The 22,086-nt window shown below is 37.9% G+C and overlaps 1 protein-coding gene across 1 annotated transcript in view; it reads left to right on the forward strand.

The window, feature by feature from the left end:
* Positions 1-19,212, forward strand: part of cadpsa (Ca2+-dependent activator protein for secretion a) — a 267,285-nt gene extending 248,073 nt beyond the window's left edge. The window contains 2 exon segments of the mRNA XM_056467741.1: positions 14,106-14,210; positions 18,269-19,212. Of these exon segments, the coding sequence (XP_056323716.1) occupies positions 14,106-14,210; positions 18,269-18,436 (273 nt within the window). The 3' untranslated portion in view covers positions 18,437-19,212.
* The last annotated feature ends 2,874 nt before the right edge of the window (positions 19,213-22,086 follow it).

A 22,086-nucleotide genomic window follows, 5' to 3' on the forward strand; every position in this document is an offset into this window, starting at 1 on the left:
ACCACTGGTTTTACTTGAATTCTGCGATGCCTCTTGGTGAATGAAAATAATCTGTGTTCGCTTGGAATGAAATTGTTGCTTATTTTTCCAACTGCATTGCGCATTTGCTTTCATTTACTCAAATGCAAACAAGATGATAAAAATCCCATCTGCCTTGTCTTTCCTACCCTCTCATTCCATTTCTCCATTTTCCTTTCTGGTTTTTCCACCTCCTTTCCTGCTCTCTCTCTCTCTCCCTCGCTCTCTCTCTCTCTCTCTGCCTGATCCGAAATGAAACTTATCCTTCCTGTCAAGTTGTTTTTGTCACATTATGCCAAGTGGCGTTATTCAGAGTCAAATAATCTTCCTTTGTACATCTACTAGCATGGCCCGTGTCCTCAGAGACTCAGCTCCTACATGCACTTACACGCATCCATCCATGCACACAAGCAGCCAACCAGCCCTCCGTCAACCCCAGATGGGCAGGCATGGCACACATCTCCCCTCTCCACCCGCTGAAGTGCTCGGGCCTCCGTAGGCAGTTGAAAAAGACAACATGTGTGCATGCATACACACATCCACGCTCGCTCCGTCTCGCACACACTGGTCCTCACTGTTATGCTAAACAGCCATTGAAATAGCAGCGCTCTTTATCACAGGCTCCAGGCAACCTGCTCAAATGTTTTCTTGTTACTTTGTCATTTCACTTGTTAAAGATGTCATAACATCCTCCACAATGAGTCATAACACCACGTGCTGTTGTTTTAAACCCGCTACGTGCGCCCTATTAAAAGAAAAAACTGCACTTCGTTATGAATAAAACGACATAGAACAGATTATAGTTTCGACGGAACTAATTAAATGGGTTTAAAAGAACAGCAGCTCCCCCTTTTTTCACTTTTATTTATACTCGATCCACATTTGCTGATTTTAAAAAGAACATTTGATTTGAGGAATTTTGCAAAAATATAAAAAATGATTTACTATGGTATTATGAATATTATACAATAGTATAAAACAACTGATCCATCACCTTTAAAAATATAGGTGCCTTTTTTGGCATTGATGGTTTTATGAAGAAACTTCTGTGGAACCTTTTCATTCTACGAAAGGAGCTTTAAATGATTAAAATGATCTTTTCAGTAAATACACTCTTAACTACACGTGATGCAGCACCGAGATGGTAACATAAAAGTTTCGCGGCCAGAACAACAGTATAATCTACTATGATAAATGATAACCTCAGATGCGCATGATGGGCTTTATTCTGTGTTAAAAGTTACCAATATGAGTTTGAATGCCATTTTACGTGACGTTTATTTCCATACTGAAAGCTGCAGCAGATGGTTTACCTCAGATCTTGAACACAAAATAACTAGCAAACATATACATAGTATAAACATAGACGTTAGAACTGTGACACTTCTAGCCAACAACATCAGTTTCTCAGCATGTACTTTAAACAATGCTTATACGGTTTATTATTTATTAATTAGGTTATATACCTGTCCATTTCATTGGAAGTGCAGTGCTTTATTGTGCGCTTTTGAATGTCTGGTATTTAAAGTCGGCGTGAAATTACAATTCTTATTTTTATATGAATTATTGTAGTATTTCTTTTTATCAATTATTAATCTATGCACTTCATTATTTAACAAAAAAAAAAAAAAAGCAAAAGCACCATTTAAATCTAACTGCGTTTTGTTAGCAATGCCCAACATCCAACGATCCGGTCAATTCTCGAAGGAAGAAATCACGCTCCGCCTTACATTTTATCCTAATTTCAGAAGTCATATCACTTGAAAATTCATCACAATAAGGAGAAAAGGATTATCTGAACCTCAATGAGATATATGCACACAGACTTTTAATTTTAGTCAGCCAGCTCTAGGGCTTCCGGTTAATTGTCATCCCACACAAAATCGCCACGTTTAAGATCTGATTTCTTTAAAAAACAACAGCGATCTTCACTGCCTGGCTGAGATATGATATAAAGTGGGTATCAGACCAAGCAAGAAGCACTGCATTAATGTATATTTTTCTGTGCCGTGTCTTAATTTTACTCCAGTATTTTCAATAGAATTTCTGCGCTAGCCTGTTGCTAATGACGGCGCCTGAGTTTAAAAGTTCTTTCGTTTCTTTTTACGCTTTAACAACCAAATGGATGCTTAAGTCTACTTAACTAATAATATTTGAACTACATTACAACATCGATGCTGTGAAAGGAACCTTATGAAATTGAAAATAGTCACATAAAGCTTTCACTGGAAGTTTATCATTGGTTAAAAAAACACTAGCTGTGCATATAACCCGTTTCATGCCGACTTTAAAGTCTGGATGAAACAAAAGTTGCTGAGACTTTAATGTCAGCATGCCGATATACTTCCAACTGCAAAGGAATATTGAGTAGGGAGTGGGGCTGGTTAAGAATATTGTGGCTGAAGCCGTTAAACTGACATCAACAAAGAAGGAATCGGCACTCCAATCGCAGAATCAAATGGTCAGACTTTGATTTTTTTCTTCAGTGGATTAACTTGCACAGATTAATTGTTTACCTGAAGAATAACAATATGTGTTAGCAAAATAAACATTGCAAATTTTCATTTGACATGGATTTTAAATGTCCTGTCACATCTGGTGCAGATAGCGAAACTGCTTGTTGCTGAAATCTTGTTGTATTTTGTTAAGAAAGAACGTAAGACTTAAAAAGAAAAGGTTCTTTTAAGACGTCATCACGGAAAGATTCGAGGAGCCCAAAATGCTATTTCATGGCCTCATTTTGAAAAAAAAAAAAAAAAAAAACAATTGGAACCTTTGTTTTAAAAGTGTTATTTTTTTCATCTAATTATTTTTTTAGGGGTGTTTAACTTTTTTATTGAATAGAATAGGAAAGTTAAGATAGAAACGTGTCAGAAGCAGAGAAAGGGGAAGGATTGGAAAAGGACCTCAAGTTGGGAATTGGACTCGGGTCATCATGAGCACCTCAATGCTGTGTATAAATTATGTGTATATGCAACACCGGCTCATTCTGAAAACGTAGCCCTATATACGTTTCTGGAGATTGCAAATTATGTAGCCAGAAGTATGCATGGCTGTATGTCGTCTTTAAAACGAATGCTACGGGGCGGTATGATGCAGTTCCTTTTTGCGCTTACCAGCTGACCGCTTATCTCTGTATAGACGGCTTTCCCGCTATTACTTGTTTGTTTAGTTATCTCGTCATGTACGGCGACTGACTTGAGGCACAGAGAAGAGTTGACCATGACGACGGGGTTCGAGTCTGGGGAAGAACGGTTCCAGAAAGCGGGTAAGACAAAAACAGAATCCAAAAAATAAAATAAACAAGTAAATAACGGTGAGAATGTGGTAAAATGCGAAAATGTGGTAAAAATCTGATGAGAGCTTTTCTTTTTCTTGATTGCTTTTTAAAACTGTGGGTTGGGTTTAGGAAAGTGTGTGGGTCAATATGTGCTTTTAAAAATACTATTGGTTGGGTTTAGGGAAGGAGGGTCAGTCATTCATTCATTGTCAAACAGTCATTCGACAGCGCCCTCTGGTGGAGTTATGTGAGAACAGCAGGCGCGAATGACACTCACAAAAGAAATTTGAGTCCTCAAAAAGCGTACACAGTGACCTCTGGTGGATTCGCGAAAACAAAAACTGCAAAAAATAAAACAGCTCCTGGGACGTATTTGGCGCACTCCAGAAATGTATATAGGGTTACGTTTTCAGAATAAGCCTGGGTTATGTATATGTGTTATCCACATATACGTATACTAGCTTGGTGCTACGTGTTATCCACTAGGCTATTGGCGCCAACTTTAAAAGTGATCTGGCCACATTATAGTTAGTTAGGGTGTGAAACTGGTTGATATTTGGTGGTTGAGAGTTCATTGAGAGTTATGTAAGCTTTAATTAGTTCTGAAATGAGTTACTACCTGAGAAAAATGCAGTGTTTTATATGGAGCACTAGACACTAGAAGGATGTTTTCGTCATCATCCATTATGTTTTGTTGTCTTTAGTATTGGATTGTGCTTGAATGGGTCAGAAATGCTTTCACTTGTTATTTTGGCTCTGGTCGTCAGAATATTGTTGACGGCCTCCTCCCCTTTTACGCTTTTTCATTTTTCGATTGTTTTAAGTAATCCGCTTTGAAATGATCTGTTAGGTGGGTGTTGTATAATTGCTTGGTGGATCTTGGCTGCTTGTCATATTGAAGTATATGTGGCCCACGCTAAGCTTGGGTTAATTGGGGTCAAGGATGCTGATTTCTCACAGACAGAGATGGCACACTGGCCAGAATAAGAAGATTATGCCTGCTGTTTGACGTATTCCAAATATGGCTGTTTTCATAACGCCATTTCATAATGCCAGCATATGGGTGCAAGTATTAAAAATGAAAACAAAGACAAATGGAGGAAACTTCAATTTAGTGATGTGAATAATAAAAGATGGAGGATAAAATTATACTAGTAATTAGTACGAATTGTGAAGAGGCTTATTGATGATGATTTTATTAATTCTTTATTAATGATTTATAAGATATGAATGTATAAAATGTAAAAGTTTCAGTTTCTCATTTTGATTGTTCAATTAATATAATGATTACTAATTAAATATATTTAGAAATATGATCCTGTTTTGGGAGAAACAATTAATTGATTAATTATTGCTTGAGTTGTTGTTTATATGATATATAAACAATAGGATTTTATTATAATTTTTTTTTTCTGTTTGAAAGTTTGTCTTGTGTAGGATTATTTAGCACTAATTTAATTTATTTACATATTTTTAACCAGGAAGAAAAAAATATCAATTATATAATTAAAATATCAAATTTTGTAATTTGTAAGATATATGAGCTTTTTTATAATCCATTGTCTCAATTTGAAAATTATCCTAGAAGAAAAAATATGATTAATACAAACCAGCATACCAATATTACCACATTTAACAAGATTATTAAGAATTTAAAAGCTTCAGATTCCAAATACAAGCTGCCTAAAAGCCAAATCATTGGCCTAGTGGAGGGATAAAGTTTGTTAAGTTGAGTACAGAGCAACAGAAAAAGGGTTAGAAAGGGAGGGGGGAGAAAATTAATTTATTTCACTCCGCCAGGCTGCCAGTTCTTGAAAGAACAGCTGAGTAGAGCAGGATTAAGGCAGCTGTGCTTAACGTGAGGGCTCATCTGTTAGATTGGGGCGGAGCGCAGAGATCATTGATTAAAAAAGCCATCTCCAAATCCAGCGCTCCACTGATACCACAGTCCTGCCCCGGCTCTCCAGCGTATGTATGCGTGTCTGAGTGCCGGCAGAGCGTTTTAGCTACACGGCAGATTACAGACGTCAATTATACACTTAATCTGCTTCTGGAGGAGATTGCAGCCTTCCCTCATTGATTGATTTGAAGTATTCCCGTTGACCTTGGCAGTTATCAGATCGTCGAGATTGCACTTTATGGTGAACAATAATACGGTTTAATCGTCCAACTGCTGGATACTGTGAGGAACAAGTAGGGTTGGAGATGAGGTGGGTTTAGACTGAGCTGCCGCTGCATTTCACAGACCAGCAATACCACTTCACTGTCTGTGGACACTTAACCACTTTGCAGGTCAATTTGACTCAAGTGAACAGTTTAATCAACTTTAGTGCATATAATGAAATACAGTGCATTCTGTGGCCTATAAGAAACCGTTTTAATAATAACAAAACATTTATTTTATTAAATTTTTGGATTTGTTGTTTTTTGTTTTGCATAGTTTTTTGTATCAAGAAAACGTATCTTAAAAAAAGGAAGAGACATTTTCTTATATTAAGCATAACATTTAACACAATGCATGCTTTGAAAATATTTTAATTATGATATCCAGAACAACAACACCCAAATAAGTGTTTTTTTAATTTTATTTATGTATATTTAATTCAAGCCACTGATTGCATTTTGATAATCTTGCGATATGGGAGGCGGATGAACCCTTATTGTTTTTCTCCTCAGTTAATCTTTTTATTTTAGAGGTAAACCAATTGGAAAAGGAGCTTTAGATGAATAATCTGAATGCTAGTAGGTCAGTATATAAAAAAAGACTAAAAGGAACCCAACAGGTCCTTTCACAGATACTGTTCAAAACATGGAAAAGGGGTTTGGCTCTTACAGAATGCTGGGCAGATGTGAGCGGTTCAGGTTTCTGATAATTATGGAGGACGAGGTGCTTTCTTTGTCGCTTACTGTGAACCGAGGCTAATTTAAATAAACCCGTAGGAACAACACTAACGACTAGAGATTTGAGCAAAGTAAACGTACAGCAGCAGAAGTGTATTCGAGCGCCTGGATCTATTAGCCGCCTATTGGCTCTCTCTCCGTCTCTCGCTCTCCCTGTGACATATAAGTGAGGTATGGTGGCATTTGTTTGATTAACTTGTCTGACAAAAGTGACATCTGCTAGTGGGTTCATGTATACGAGAGGCTCAGCGCGGGTCCGCCTTTGTACATCTGTCAGCACAGAGGAAGGGGAAAAGGGTGAAAAGAAACAAATTGGTCCCAAAAAGCAGCCCATTCACCTTCTGTGCTCCCCCCTCCGCCCCCCTCCCACCCCTTAGCCATTCAGGTGCACTGCGGGGCTCTCAAGTGCTCGCTGGTTTATTCCATTTCGTTCCCCCCATTGAAGCCGAACCCCACAAGTGTTATGCTCCTCATTCCTGCTCGGCTCAATCCTCCCCTAAGCGTTCCTTTGTGAGCAGAATGGCTCACTTTGCCCTGGGACCAAACTCTCTCTCTCCCGTTCCTTTTTTATCCCTTATCCCTTTTTCTTCATTGTGTGTTTACTCAATGACACGATCACAGGCTGTAATTCCCGCCGTTTAGTTCATTTCGACGAGCCCCTTCTTTTGGAGCTTGTTTTTCTAAAGAAGGGCCCTGTTTGGACACTGGACGTGGTTTCAAACAGAAATGCGGTCTCTTTTCGCAATTATACGTTTTGATTGAGAGATTTGCGCAAAAATTACAGCACACACCATTGAGTGGGGAATTGCTTCATTTGCGCACACACACATAAAAACAACAACAACGTTATAAGCACTTAAGTGTAGCAGAGCTTGCACTGAAACAGTAAGGGCTTGTTCCACTTAAGGATCCGTTGAGGCGTGCAAATCCCGAGCAGGGTTCTCTTTGTATCCGCAGCACAATCGTGAGCAGTTTGAAGCCCTTTTGCTTGCTGAGCCTGAAACTTTATTTTCAATCCTGCCATTCACAAGCACCTATTTCTAGAGAGAAAGAGCGCTAACGCAGCAGTGCGTCGGAAGACTACGTTTAGGGTCGTGTATTTCCTACACAACGTTTTTTCCACAAGGCCGTGGGGTCCCGCAGCGGAGAGATAGTGAGCGCCGGGAGGCGTGGGGTCACCGGTGTGAGTTACCATGGTAATTGAGTTCAGTCATCAATGGACCTCCTCTCAGGAGGGATGATGCGAACAATAACGGGCCGGTGGCGGCCGTGAACAGCAAGCAGGTAGGATTACCCTACGCTTTTGTCCTAAGTGCATAATGTCTTGTAGTCAGATTTAAAGACTCCTCAGCCCCTGGGGCCTCCCTCTCTGTCCCGGCGAGGTGCCCAATTCAGTCGCCTGGCCGGTGAGATGGACGAGTGCCCTACGACCCGCTGGCCTGAGAGAGATGGCTCTATTAAGCACAAACAAAGACGCAAAGAGTACCAGGAGAAAGGTTGAATGTTCGATTTTCGTGTTTTTTGTTTGAGGTATTTTCTCGCTTTTTGATTCCCAAGGAGTGCGGAGAGGACAAGGCAGCAAGGGGGAGGCACCTCTCAGAGTCGCTTTCGTTCTGTTTTCATCTCCACCAGCCTGTCTCTTTGCATTAACATCAGCGCTAGCAACCATCATCATTCCATCCCTACTGCTAATTGCAGACACAGCTGGGTCCCAGCAGGAGCGCTTCTCAAACAGCCTAGGCCTCCGAGAGCAGGCCGAGCGGCGCGCACACACACATTTACAGAGCCACTACCACCAGCAAGGGCAGAAAGAGGCAGAGTCACAGGTTGCTTGTAATCCCCCCATTACCCCCCACCGAGCTCCCGGCCCCTCCTCTGCATTCCTGCTTTTGTAAGAGTGTGTTTTTTTCTAATCCGAGCTCGGCCCTTACCAGCTCTTTCCTTACGTAGGAGCCCCTAGCCTTCAGGTGCTTCAGGATTCGATAAAAGCGAGTCGTGAGTGTGTGTGTGCGTGTGTGTCTGCGACGGGGGTGGATGGATGTGCAACCTTACACTGAATTCTGTTTGTTGCCCCCCTGCTAGGCGCTATGGCTTCCTGTAACATGTCAAAGACTAGAGTGTGAACGCAAGCTTAGGAGCGCGGCTTGTGCATGTGCATGGTGTGGCAGGGGGCAGGAGGTCGCTCAGCCTTTCAGCACTCCCCACTAGAGGTGTGGGGGCCCTGCAGATGTTCATGTGTGGTGTATCGGTAACCATAACGTACACGTCCAACACACACACACGGATACACGCAGTCCTCACGCTTTCCAATATCAGATGGAACTCGTTAGATGATCACAGATTTTTTTCTCTCTCCCATATCCGCTTCTTTCATTATGCATGCAGAGTTATGATACTCCTGTTTTGGCTAGCAGCTATTGCCAGCTTCCCGCTGCTCAATATCCAAAAAGTGCCACAGTACATAATACGCTCTCGGAGAGTCTTCTGTTTCTCTGCTGACAGCAGAACAATGTCCCACTGCCAGCACTGTTCATTTCACAACCAAGACCACAGAGGACACGGTCCTATTGGACGAGTCCCTCATGAGTTTCGAAATATCAATGTATTGGAAAGCACTTCTGTGTTGGACTAATGTGTCGTTTCATTTTCCATCTGATTTGGTTCTCACAATGAAGACTGAGGTAGAATACATATTAAACAGTGTTGTTTTTTTTATGTTGATGTTGACATTAAGTGAATTGGTAATGCGTTTAAAGGGATTGTTTAAAGGGATTGAAAATTGTAAATTCTTCAATCAGTGCATGTCAACTGTGGAACAAAGAAGATATTTGGAAAATAGTTTGTCTATAACTCCTACACAGATCTAAACCTCAGTCATATCTGGTTTATGGCACAAATGTAAACCCCTGGTTCTACATTGCTCTGAGTGGGATTTGATCTCCCATTCCTGACATAGATGGAAGTCCACCTTGTTAGCACTGCTAGTGCATCTCTTAAGATCAGGACAGTGAAGTTTACCTGCACAGCCTCTACTAGCATGTTTCCGTTACACTGACCCCCATACACCTCACTAACGTAAATTTTTGGACACTAAAAACTGCTGTGCCGAAGGTTTACCCACACAGCTACCTTTCAGCTGGTCTCGGTTACATATACAATGTTATGTACTTCAATTGTATACAGCTAGCTTTCTGCAACTCTCACATGTTCACCCACTGCAGGTAAGCAGGGCTGCGCCCGGTCAGTACCTGGATGGGAGACCACATGGGAAAGCTAGGTTGCTGCTGGAAGTGGTGTTACCGAGACCAGCAAGGGGTGCTCAACCTGTGGTCTGTTTGGGCCCTAAAGTCCCAGTATATTGATGAGGACTCTATACTACTCAGTGAGTGCCATTTTTCCAATGAGACGTTAAACCGAGGTCCTGACTCTGGTTGTTAAAAATCCGAGGATGTCCTTCAGTTTAGCATCCTGGCCAAATTTGCCCACTGGCCTCTGTCCATCATACCTTCCTAACCATCCCCATATCATATTGGCTTCATCACTTTTTTTCCTCTCCACCAATCAGAGGTGTGTGGTCTGGTGCAATATGGCTGCTGTCGTGTCATCCAGGTGGATGCTGCACACTGGTGGTGCATGAGGAGATCCCCCTGATGTGTAAAGCGATTTGACTGTCTAGAAAAGCGCTATATAAATGTAAAGAATTATTATTATTAAAAAAACTGTTTTCATTCTTCAACATATTTGAAAACATACTTCTCATATGCGCAACAGAATAATTAAATACTTGTTTAGAAAGTCTTGAAGTTGAGAAAATGATGTTAGAATTTTGATTTGTGGGTTAACCATTTGCTTAAAATTCTAAAGGACGAAGAGGTCACACTATTATAGGAGCAAATGTAGGAGATGGAGAGCGAGCATGAGAGAAAGCCTGAGTGTGAGATAGAGCAGTTGCTCCAGGTCTGGCCTCCCTGTGGGGGTCCATCGCGGCCCGGCTGCCCGATCTTTCACAGGCACAGAGAACCAGCCCTCACAGAGCAACACCAAGCTCTGATTCACTGCACTAACCTCAGCCGCTTAGTTTGAATATTAAACGACCATTCATTTATTGAAAAAAGCCCTCCTTAATGGTGTAATTTAAACACCAGTAGACTGAGCTCAAGTCCCTTTCAGACTCAGACTCAGACTCAACTTTATAATCTCATTTAGGGAAACTAAAATTGCAGCAAGGTGCCGTAACACGGGCGAAGTTCCATGTACACATTGATAAAATATTACCCCTCACCATCCAATACATCATATTGAAGGTGCATCTCCCTCCCACCTGGACTCAGAATTTCTGACTCTATTTGTCCTGCAAATAGGAACTCTAAAACAACGTCCTGATGGCAACAGCTGAAACACAGAGTACAACGGATGATCCGGGGTGCATAGGATACCCTGAGCTCTCTTTAAAACACTAGTATGGTAAATTACTGTTGGACCAGTTTGGTTAAAACCAATGATCTTGCCTGCCATCTTCACCAGACTACTCAACCTGTTCTTGTTTGACACACTCAGATTACCGTACCAAGCTACAATGCAGAAAGATAAAACAGATTCAACAAATTGTTTATAAAACAATGTCATCATAGAGGTACAAACCTGAAATGATCTCAGTTTCCTCAGAAAAAAAAACTATCTTTGTTGGACTTTTTTATAGACAGCCTGAGTGTTAGGTTGAAATGTTAACATATTGTTGATAGTTGTTAAACCTGTTGTAAACCTTCAGAATGTTAAACTGGTGGAACCAATGATTTAATGCAGAGGTGTCCAAACTCGGTCCTGGAGGGCCGGTGTCCTGCAGATTTTAGCTCCAACTTGCCTCAACACACCTGCACGAATGTTTCTAGAAAGCCTAGTAAGTGCTTGATTAGCTAGCCCAGGTGTGTCTGATTGGGGTTGGAACTAAACTTTGCAGGACACCGGCCCTCCAGGACCGAGCTTGGACATGCCTGATTTAATGGTTTGAATGATACTTTTTAGGGTGCAGCAGAAGCACAAAGCCTTGGGATGCTATGGTTAAACAAAAAATTGTAATAGAATTATGTCCAAATTTGGTCTTTCCCATAGACTTGTTTGTTTGTTTGTTTGTTTCACTGATAGTCCTCAACTCTGTACTGTCAAGTGTGCTGCAGTTACCCAAGCCACAACTCCTGCTCACGTCTCCGGCTCGATTTGCTCAGCTCCTAAACCGTTGAGACTCAGTCAGCTCACATTACCATCACACCAGCTCGATCATAACTAATCAATTAGACCTCAAACGAGATCCTCCCCGCGGTCCAACATCTGCAGCCCAAAAGCCAAGTGCACTGGCTATTCAGGAGGTGCTTTGAGTTCAGTGAGTTTCACCGAGTAGAAACAGAGAGCGAAATGAAGAGAAAGCCTTGTTAAAAAAAAGACCCTGAGCCACAGTTACACCAGCGAGCTGATTGTGACTGTGGTAAAGACAACATGTCCGCTGGGAATGATGGATGTTTCTCCCTCAATGTGACAGAAAGCACCAGGGTTTGAAGCGCAGGCTGAGGGCAGGATTGTGGCTGGTTTAACATGGGCAACTTCTCTCGTGATCAGTGTCCAAAAGCAGTGCAGGAGACAGCTGAAGATCCCGAACTGACAATTAGCAGTTTCTGGGTGGAGACAGAGAGGATCATGACTGTGACAGAAGGACTTCCTTTAAGGGACCTGTTTTATCAACAGCCTTCCCTGTAATGTCATCAGTGGCTCTTAAAGCGCACTTCTACCTATTGTGCATTTTTAGCCATTGATGAGTGAAAGGAGTGTACTTGATGTTAAATTAAAAAAAAGAGGAAACACACTATGGGTCATAGGCAAGATGTCCCATTTTGGTGAATGCATTAAATAATGTCTAAAAGTGATTTCATACACAAAAAGCATATTAAATGCAAGTTTGTAGTTGTGTGTGTGAGTGTGTACTTGTTTATGTGGTTTACGAGGATCAAGTATATAATGATATGGGATTGGAGGTGGTTTACGAAGACATGCATTGTGTCTTTGTAATTAAAAATGTCTAAAAATCATAGTTGATGTGGTCTTTTAACATTCAAATTTTGCTCCAGGTTTCCATTAAAGGTTGGTTTTAGTTGTAGGGGTGGGCTTTATAAAATGCATTATGCCTATGGAGATTGTGCCTTGTATTCCTTACATTGTGAGGACACAATGTGCCATACAAGTATAGCGATACTAGTAAACTGTGACCTTGTGGGGACTTTTTTGGTCCCCATAAGAAAAACAGCTCATAATTTACACAGAATAAGTATTTTGAAAATGTAAAAATGCAGATTGGGTGACATGGTGGTGCAGTGGGTAGCACTGTTGCTTCACAACAAGAAGGTCACTGATTTGAGCCCTGGCTGGGTCAGCTGGCAAATCTGTGTGGAGTTTGCATGTTCTCCCTGTGTTGGCGCGGGTTTCTTCTGGGTGCTACGGTTTCCCCCACAGTCTAAAGAAATGTGCTATAGTTGAATTTAATAAACTAAATTTGCCGTAGTGTATGTGTGTTTCCCAGTGATGGGTTGCAGCTGGAAGGGCATCCGCTGTGTAATAACATGCGCTGGATATGTTGGCGCTTCATTCCGCTGTGGCGACCCCCTGATAAAGGGACTAAGCCAAAAATAAAATAAATTAATGAATGAAAATGCAGATTGCTTACTGTGAGAGTTGTCTTTAGGGTTGGGGTAGGGGTATATAATTTACAGTTTGTACAATATAAAAATAATTACGTCTATGGAAAGTCCCCATACGGCTAGCTATATGTGTGTGTGCAAATACAAAAAAGGTTGACTAATATTTAAAACAGCCCCCAAAAAAATCTAAGCTTTTTAGACTAGCCTGGAACATAATAATAGAGTTAACTGGCAACCATATACCAGCAACTAGCTCTCTGCAACTCTCACATGGTTGCTCACTGAAGCTAAGCAGGGCTGCACCTGGTCAGTACCTGGATAGGAGACCACATAGGAAAGCTAGGTTGCTGCCATAAGTGGTGTTTGAGAGACAAGCAGGGGGCACTCAATCTGCAGTCTGTCTGGGTCTTTATGCCCCAGTATAGTGAAAGGGATTCTATACTGCTTCGTGAGCGTGTGTGGGTCCTGATGCCCCAGTATAGTGAAGGGAACTCTATACTCCTTAATGAGTGCTGTCTTTTGGATAAGACATTAAACCAAGGTCCTGACTCTCTGGTTGTTAAAAAATCTGAGGAAGTCCTTCAGAAAAAAAAAAAAGAGTAAGGGTTTAAACCTGAAATCCTGGCCATATTTGCCCACTGGCCTCTGTCCATCATGGCCTCCTAACCATCCGCATATCATAATTGGCTTCATCACTCTGTCTCCTCTCCACCAATCAGCTGGTGTATGGCATGCAGTCTGGTACAATATGACTGCCATCATGTCATCTGCACACTGGATGCTGCACACTGGTGGTGAATGAAGTGATCACCCTCCCCCCAAAAATGTGTAAAGCACTTTGAGTGTCCAAAAAAGCGCTATATTAATGTAAGGAATTATTATTATTATTATTATTATTATTATTATTATTATTATTATTATTACTATTATTATTAAAAAGAAAGATTTTCCTCTTACTGTAGATGGCTTTTTGTCTTTGAGCCATACTATACTGTATGTACAAAAACAGTCAAAAAGGGTGAAAATAGTCAATCCAAAGTTGTAGTAGATAAGGTTGGGGATTATTTTCAGATCTTGTATTAAAACAATGCTCATTCGCGTAATCATTGTGATATAAATCTACTGCATACAGTGCCTGTATGTTTCTCTAGATGCGTGTTTGTGTGCGGCAGCATTTCTCTGTGTGTCTGTGTTTGCTGGAGAACCATGTATTTGTGTTTCAGCAATGGTACACCAGCACAATGAACCTCCTGGGCACGTGGTTGACAGACCGCATGGACCTGCAGCTTCACGTCTATCAGCTGAAAATCCTCATCAGAGTTGTAAAGGTAAAAACTACACCTTCACTGACCACTAAAATGAGGATGTGAAATAACTTCAGATCTGATATAGATTCAAATATGTCTGCGGGAAGTAATTGCACCAAAAGTAGAGCTGGATCAGTTTTTCTTATTTCTCCAGTCTCTGCTTGTGCTTAGTTTTTTTTTTTTTGTTCATTCACCGAGATCAGCAGGATTTCCTAGTATGACTTTACACGTTTATTTCTGTGCATTCGTATGGTGTGTGTGGATGTATGTCATGATTTTCTTGATGGACAAATGGAAGGGTGAAACTAGATCGGGTGTAACAGATTAGGTTTACTGAGTACTGTTTTTCAGATTTACTATAGCATAACACCAGAATAGCAACTGTGATTAAAAAATTGCATTTTACATAAGTAAGGAAATCCCATTACCAAAAATCATATATGTTCTAAAATGCTATTAAAACCTGCATGTGTGTGATTATTATTTTTAGGAACTAACATTTTAATACAATTAATAAACTAGGTTAGCATGGTTAGAGATTAATCCTAAATGAAGCTATTCCTCAATTAATTAACTCAGTACTGGTCTGAATTTTGCTTTTTTATATTGATAAAGTTATGGATAAATACAATAACTTATGGGTAAAAAATAATCTATTACTGATTGCAAATAACGTGATGAAATCATTGTAACCAGTAACACAAGATGACCTATTTTAGTTACTGTACCATGACTACATTTGAACTACTTTTAGATTACTTTTATCTACCCTGCTTGTTATTTTGATGATCTTACAATGTAAACCCAACAGTCAACTTTATCAAATGAAATTAGTGTAGTTCACTCAAAATTTACTGAAAGTTAATTCTACTCATTTACTCAATGTTGAAGGTAATGAGTTAATTAAACACCTCATTACTTCAACTTGAATGGAGTAAGTTCACAGTACTCATATAGATTAGTTTTTTTTAACTCAAATGGTTTATTGCTGTCGATTTCCGGTTTAAGTTGCCTTAACTTATTGGGTTTTACACTACTCAGTTGGTTTGAGTTCTCTTCATTGATTGGGTTTTACTGTGCTCAAATTGATTCATTTACTCAAATGGAGTAAGTTCACAGTACTCATTAGGATTAGTTTTTTTAGTGAACTTAAATGGTTTGTTGCAATCGGTTTCCTCAAACGGTTTAAGTTGTCTAAACTTTTTGGGTTTAATAGTGTAAGAATAATTTGTTCCCAAATTCCATTGTTCACAAATGAGTTTGCATGATATTTACATGCACATTCTATACTGTAATTAAGCTATGCAATGTGACAAACAATAAACATTTTAAGAAGAATTTTTTTTAAGTAGAATAAGAAAGATGAAAAAAAGAATCAAGAACAATTTTGAAAGATTCACTGAAATTGTATGAATCATTTGTAATCGCAAATTTTCTGGATTTATTATGTGTGTTTGAGTAAAATTAGTTTTATTCCACTGTATAACAAAATACTGTTATCAGATGCTGGGTTGTTTCAAGCCACCTTTTGGTCAGATAGTGACACGTTGATATTAATAAATGTCAAATATTGACCCAAATGTTGGGTTAAAATTGCAAAAAATTGTCTATATTTCACGAGTAGGTGGCTTGAGACAGCCTTATACGAAAGCTTTTTATTTTGTAAAAGGTAATTGGTGGATTTACCTTGTTTTGGCCTTATGTACACCCACAGCTAGAATGCAGAAATCTGAGCTTACCAAGAACAAATCTCATAATTTTGTTTTTTTCGCTTGTACATAAACCTAGTTTTTCACACTTAAACTAGCTATTGGTTGTGAATCTCACATACATGAAATCTCACTTTCAGGCTGATATTGCTCATAATTAGAGATCCAACAATATGAAACAGATACCGATACCTATACTTTCCTTTAAAACAATGATAATTAATTACAATGTTTTGAAAGAAATGCAAGCAGAAAAATGTATTCTCTTCAAGTTGTTTCAGAATAACTGCTCTCTATATGACACACCATTTTAAATTTCATTCATTGACAGATTTTTATTCACTCATTACATTTTCATTATTTTAAATTTTGACTCTTGATATCAGAAATTGGATTTCATATAATGGTATTTTTGATATCAGCGTTTACATTTCCCCTAGTTAAAATGTTTCAACATTCTTGAACAATGTCAACATCAATATAAGAAGAAATAAGATTGTTGATATCAATTAAAGGTGCAGTAGGTGATCTGCCTAAATGCTATGCGTTAGCATAATATCTTTGAAACATATCTCCTTCCCTTGCCGTTCAAAACCATGCCTCCTGAAATACCGAACGTGCACATTAAAGATAACAGAGACCCACTAGATCATGTCATTCGCCAGTTACAAAACTTTACCGTACTTTATAATACTACAATTCCCATTGAAAAACTGTATTATATCTAGCACATTTTCAGCTGTGTAGCAAGCAAAACTTGTCATAATGTGCAATAATTCATGCATGCAAGGATCGCTGGTCTCACTCTCTCATGCGCTTTGTCCTAAAGCGACTACTGTATGCTTAGGATGCGGATGGCAGCATGCAGGAATTACACTTATTGCTAAGCCATACTGACATCACAAGTTGTCATTGTTCAAAAATGAACCAATGTGAATATAAAACCAATTTCACCTCAGTAAAGCAGGCTAGGTAGAATAGCGCTATTTACTTCTGTTTTGTTGTTAAACTAAATAAAAATCTACATTATTGATGCTGTAAAAAGTCTCTTATGACATTGAAAATAGTCACATTATTCTTTCGCCAGAAGATTTCAGTGGCTGAATAACACTTCAGTGCATATAACCCATTCGTAAAACAACAAAAACAACTAAATCTACATAAGCTTTGCGTGACTAAAATAGTTTTGAATCTTATCATTACCTAAAAAAAATACTTCAGCCATGGTGTCATCCTTCGTCCAGCATGCAAAAGTAACTCCAATATTGATTCAGGATTTTAAAAAGTTTTGATTCAGCATTTGTTTTTACCACTCTCACTCGTGTACACGTGAACGTGACGCGTGTGAACATGCAAGGGCGTATCTGCGTGAACAGGTGCACAGATGTAAAAATTTACATTTGTTGACAAGCAGTTTGGGCTACTTATCAGAATTATGGGAATTGTCGGCCCGACAAATTTTAATTGGATGGACATTTTTAGTCTTATGCCTCACCCAGAATATAAGAATACATATAAACACTACAAAAAAAGACTGCTTTTATTTACTTTAATCATTACTATTGGAATGTGAAGAGACTTTCAACCAGCACAGATTTTTCTGAAGACAATCACCTACTGCACCTTTAAAACTATAGTTTGTTGTGTTTCCCTAGTTTAATTCTAAAGGCTGTTAAAATTCAGTTGTTGATATCAAGAATACATTTCTTATCACACTGAGAAAAGATTCATTTGATTTACTTTTTTTTTTTAGGTAAGTGGTTTTAAACAATTTATTTGGGCTTAATTTAAACAAACAAATCAAGTTGATTACCAGAGATGGGTTGTGGCTGGAAGGGCGTTCGCTGCGTAAAAACGTGCTGGATAAGTTGGCGGTTCATTCCGCTGTGGCGACCCCGGATTAATAAAGGGACTAAGCCGACAAGAAAATGAATGAATGAATGAATGAAATCAAGTTGAACATTACTAAATTGAATTTGTTTGTTTAAATTTAGCCCATATAAATTGTTTACATAAATTTTGCAACATTTTTTTGTTTTAAATTCCAGTTTCACAAAAATAATTAATATAAATTATTGGCCAATGCATCGGTTTATCTCTACTGATAATTGGATTTAATTTATCCTAATTAAAACATATTGTCATTTTTAGGGTGATTTTTTTTTTAATCTTTTTTAGAAAATGACAATTGGTCAGTGTTTTTTGTTGTGATTGAACATTTTCCACCAAATATTGCTTTCTTAACTCCTCTGAAGTTAAAACATTGCAATGGTGTTGTATAAGAATAAGTGTCATGGCTATATTTTTACTGTTATAAATAATGAAAGGAAAATCGAGCTAGATGTCCCTAAATCCTCTTTGTTTCCACAGAAAAAGTATCGCGATTTTCGACTCCAAGGCGTATTAGACTCAACTCTGAACAGCAAGATGTACGAGACGGTGAGAAACAGGCTGATTCTAGAAGAGGCCACAGCGTCTGTGAGAGAAGGAGGGATGCAGGGGATATCAATGAAAGACAGCGATGAGGAAGACGACTAGATCCTGCTGGAGACACTTCAGTCACAGCCACGGTTATCCTGGCCTAAAATAATGCATGTACACCACTGTCCATCACTCGTACAGGTCTGGATGTTGTTAAAGTCATGTTCGATGACAGACAAGAGACCAATTTCAAATAAAGTGACTAGACAATTTACAAATCTCCATTTAGATGATGAAAACAATATATTATTCTAAATTTAAATTACTTTTTAAAAAATATTCTGAGTATCCATATTTGGGTCAATTTTTGACATATTGATATTAATAAATGTGACCCTAGACCTCAAAACCAGTCTTAAGCTGTGGTCACACTTTTGGCACTTTTCTCCCCATAGACTTCCATTCATACGCATTCGAATGCGGCAGAACAGAAACGCAAGCTCATGCGACAAGTTTGACAGTTCACAAGTGTTGCAAAGTTCAAGCTTGGTGAACTTTGAAATAGCCCAATCGAAGCCCAATCGAAGATCAAAACATGACCTCTCTGTACAGAAATTTTAAACCAATCGCTTGTATTTTGTCTCATTGTCTTTTTTAATCCCACCCCTTTTTACAGTGCCATACGACAGAATTTTGCTAGCTCAAACTCTGGTGTGACTAGCATCACACTGTAAAAACTGCTGTGTTCCACACAATTTCTTCTTGTTCTCCCAACACAAATCGATTAAGTTAACTTAATCGTTTTAAATGGATTGAACATAAAACAATTAAGTTGTCCCAAAAAATACTTAATAATTGTGTTATTTCAACACATTTTAAATAAATAGTTTGAACAAGCAGCAATTATTAATTGTTAATTATTAATTTTTTGAGTGTATGTTGCATAGGTACACTCAAAAAAAATAACTCTTTGGATTAACTCAATTTAATTGAGGGCAGAATTTCCATCCAATACATTTGTTTAGCACCAACTAAAAAAACTATTTACACAATTAAATGCAATTGAGTTGATCCAACATGATTTTATCTAATAAAAGTTGAAATACATTTGCATTTTTATTTGACTTAAACTCAAAGGTCTGATAATATCATGTCTGTCTATTATGTGATGTAATTTTAAAGTCTCCTAATTTTATTGACATTAAATGAACTAAAAGAGCCATTTTAAGCATATTTCATGAGTTACATATACAGACTGATCTAAAAACTAATTTTAGGACAGGTTTTGATCAATGAGCAAAGCAACAAACTGCATTTTAGCTAATTAAGCTAAGCTGTCTTTCTAAAACACCTCAGATTACTTTTATTGTCAATCATTCCCCCTTTTAATTCAATCCCACGGAGAGCATGCTGGAAACTACAACTCCCCTAACAAGGTACAAAGTAAAAAGCGATTCCTTGAAAAAAGTGAGTAAACTGATTGCCTTCAAGTTATTAAGTAAATGAACTATGTGCATAATTTAAAACAAATCAAGTTAAGTCAACTTAACAGAATTAACAGAAATACTTACATCGTTTAAGTAAAGTTAAGTAATTTTTAAGGCAAAGGTTTTACTCACTTTTTAAGTAATCATTTTACAGTGTATGTGCATAATTAAAAAAAGTGAGTAAACCCATTGACTTGACTTAACTTTTCTAATTATGCACATACACTGTAAAGACGATTACTTAAAAAAGTGAGTAATTGCCTTAAAATGACAAGTTGATTTTACTTAAAAAAAAGTGAGTTAACCCATTGATTTGACTTAACATTTCTAAGTAAAATCAACTTGTCATTTTAAGGCAATTGGTTTACTCACTTTTTTAAGTAATCATTTTTACAGTGTAGTTAGACCAACACAATTCCTTCATGTTGTCCTAACACAAAACACTTAAGTTAATCTAATGGTTTACAAATTTAAGTGGACTGAACACACAAAAAAAATTGATAAAGACATTCCAAGAATTGTGTTGTTTCAGCTCATTTTAAACAGGTAGTTTAAACAAGCAGCAGTAATCTTTTTTTTTTTTTTTTTTGAGTGTATATTGGTGGGAATAGCCAAAAATACATTGAGTCAGAATTTTTTTTTATTTCATGACAAAAGTCATTTGAATATTAAGGATCAAGTTGAAGAAATTTTCTACCATAAATCTATTAAAACATAACTTTTGGTTAGTAATACAATGTAAAAAATACAGGGTTTCACACAATTCATTTATGTTGACCCAACACAAATCGATTAATTCGATTAAATCGGTTAATTTAACACTTTTAACAAGTTTATGTGGATTGAACATAAAAAACTAAGTTGTCCCAAATGAAATCTCAAGAATTGTGTTGTTTCAGCTCATTTTAAATAAGTAGTTTGAACGAGCAAAAAAAAAAAAAAAGTTTTTTTTGAGTGTATGCATTACTAAATTTGGACCACTTTAAATGCAGTTTTCACCATTTTTAGATTCCAGATTTTCTAATAGTTGCGTTAGAAATATATTGTAGTCCAATCATGGAAACATTGTCCAATTCTAACAAACCAAACAGCTTTTGGACAATGATTACATCTCAATTTCTAAAAATTGACACTTATGACTGGTTTTGTGATCCATGGTCACAAATGCCAAATACTGATATTGACCCAACTACAAAAAAAAATGTCTATATTTGATCCTCAGTTGAATTAAAACAACCCGTTGCAGTTTTTTTGAGATAAAAAAATAAATAAATATAAGAAAGCAAATTGTCTGAAATTCATTCCTAAGTGTTTCTAAGCAATATGGAGTATCATTCGTAAACAATGTTTTGTGAGATGGATAAGGAAAAATGCTCGTTGTGTTCCCGTTCAATGCAAATCCGTTTGCCGCTTCTTCAACGTATTGTAAATACAGTAATGGTACATAACTGTGCATAGACTTGTTTCTTATTTGGAGTGTAGGCCAACTGACATGATTGTATTAACTTGTTCAGATGTTTATATATTCAGCTCGACGATACGTCTAAAATCCACAATGTGTTACACCTTTTTTTTTTTTTAAGTTAGGTGAGGTGATCTGTTCGTAGCTGTTTTTTAGAGATGCAATATAGCTTATTTGTGATATACTTAAACTGACGTCAATAATTTTTTTTATGTTTTTAAACCATGCGTTATTTTAAAATATCAAAAAATATATTTATTCTGTATTTGGGGGAGGGGGGGTGACAATGAAGCTTTTTTTGTATTCGTTTTGTTTCTTTGCAACAAAGCATTTACGAACCTTCTGTCTGTATTGACTCAACGCTTACAGGTTTTCATCATTGCCACTGTTGTTTTTGTGTATATAGCGCTTTATATCCCCCTCTGTGCAGTAGCTGCATGTCCCAATTGTCAGAAATCTTATCCGAAAGCTTTTGATTTTGTGGAAAGTAACTGGTGGATTCATCTCGCTTCGGCCTTATGTACACCCACAGCTGGAATGCAGAAATCTGGGCTTACAAAATAAAAAAAGAAATCAAACCATTACTTTGTTTTTTTGCTTGTACATAAAGGTCAAACCAAGGCTATTCACACTCAAACTAGCTGTTGGTTGTGGAAAATCTCACGTAAAGCTCACTGAATCCTACATTCAGGCTTATATTGCTCATAATCTGAGATCTATTAATAAGAAACAGATAGCTAATTATTCAGAGTGTTATTTGTTATACTAATATGTTGGTGGTTCTGCATTTTATACCTTCTTTGATGATTCATTTAAAC

Source organism: Danio aesculapii, chromosome 11 (genome assembly GCF_903798145.1).
Source record: "Danio aesculapii chromosome 11, fDanAes4.1, whole genome shotgun sequence".
Taxonomy (NCBI): Eukaryota; Metazoa; Chordata; class Actinopteri; order Cypriniformes; family Danionidae; genus Danio; species Danio aesculapii.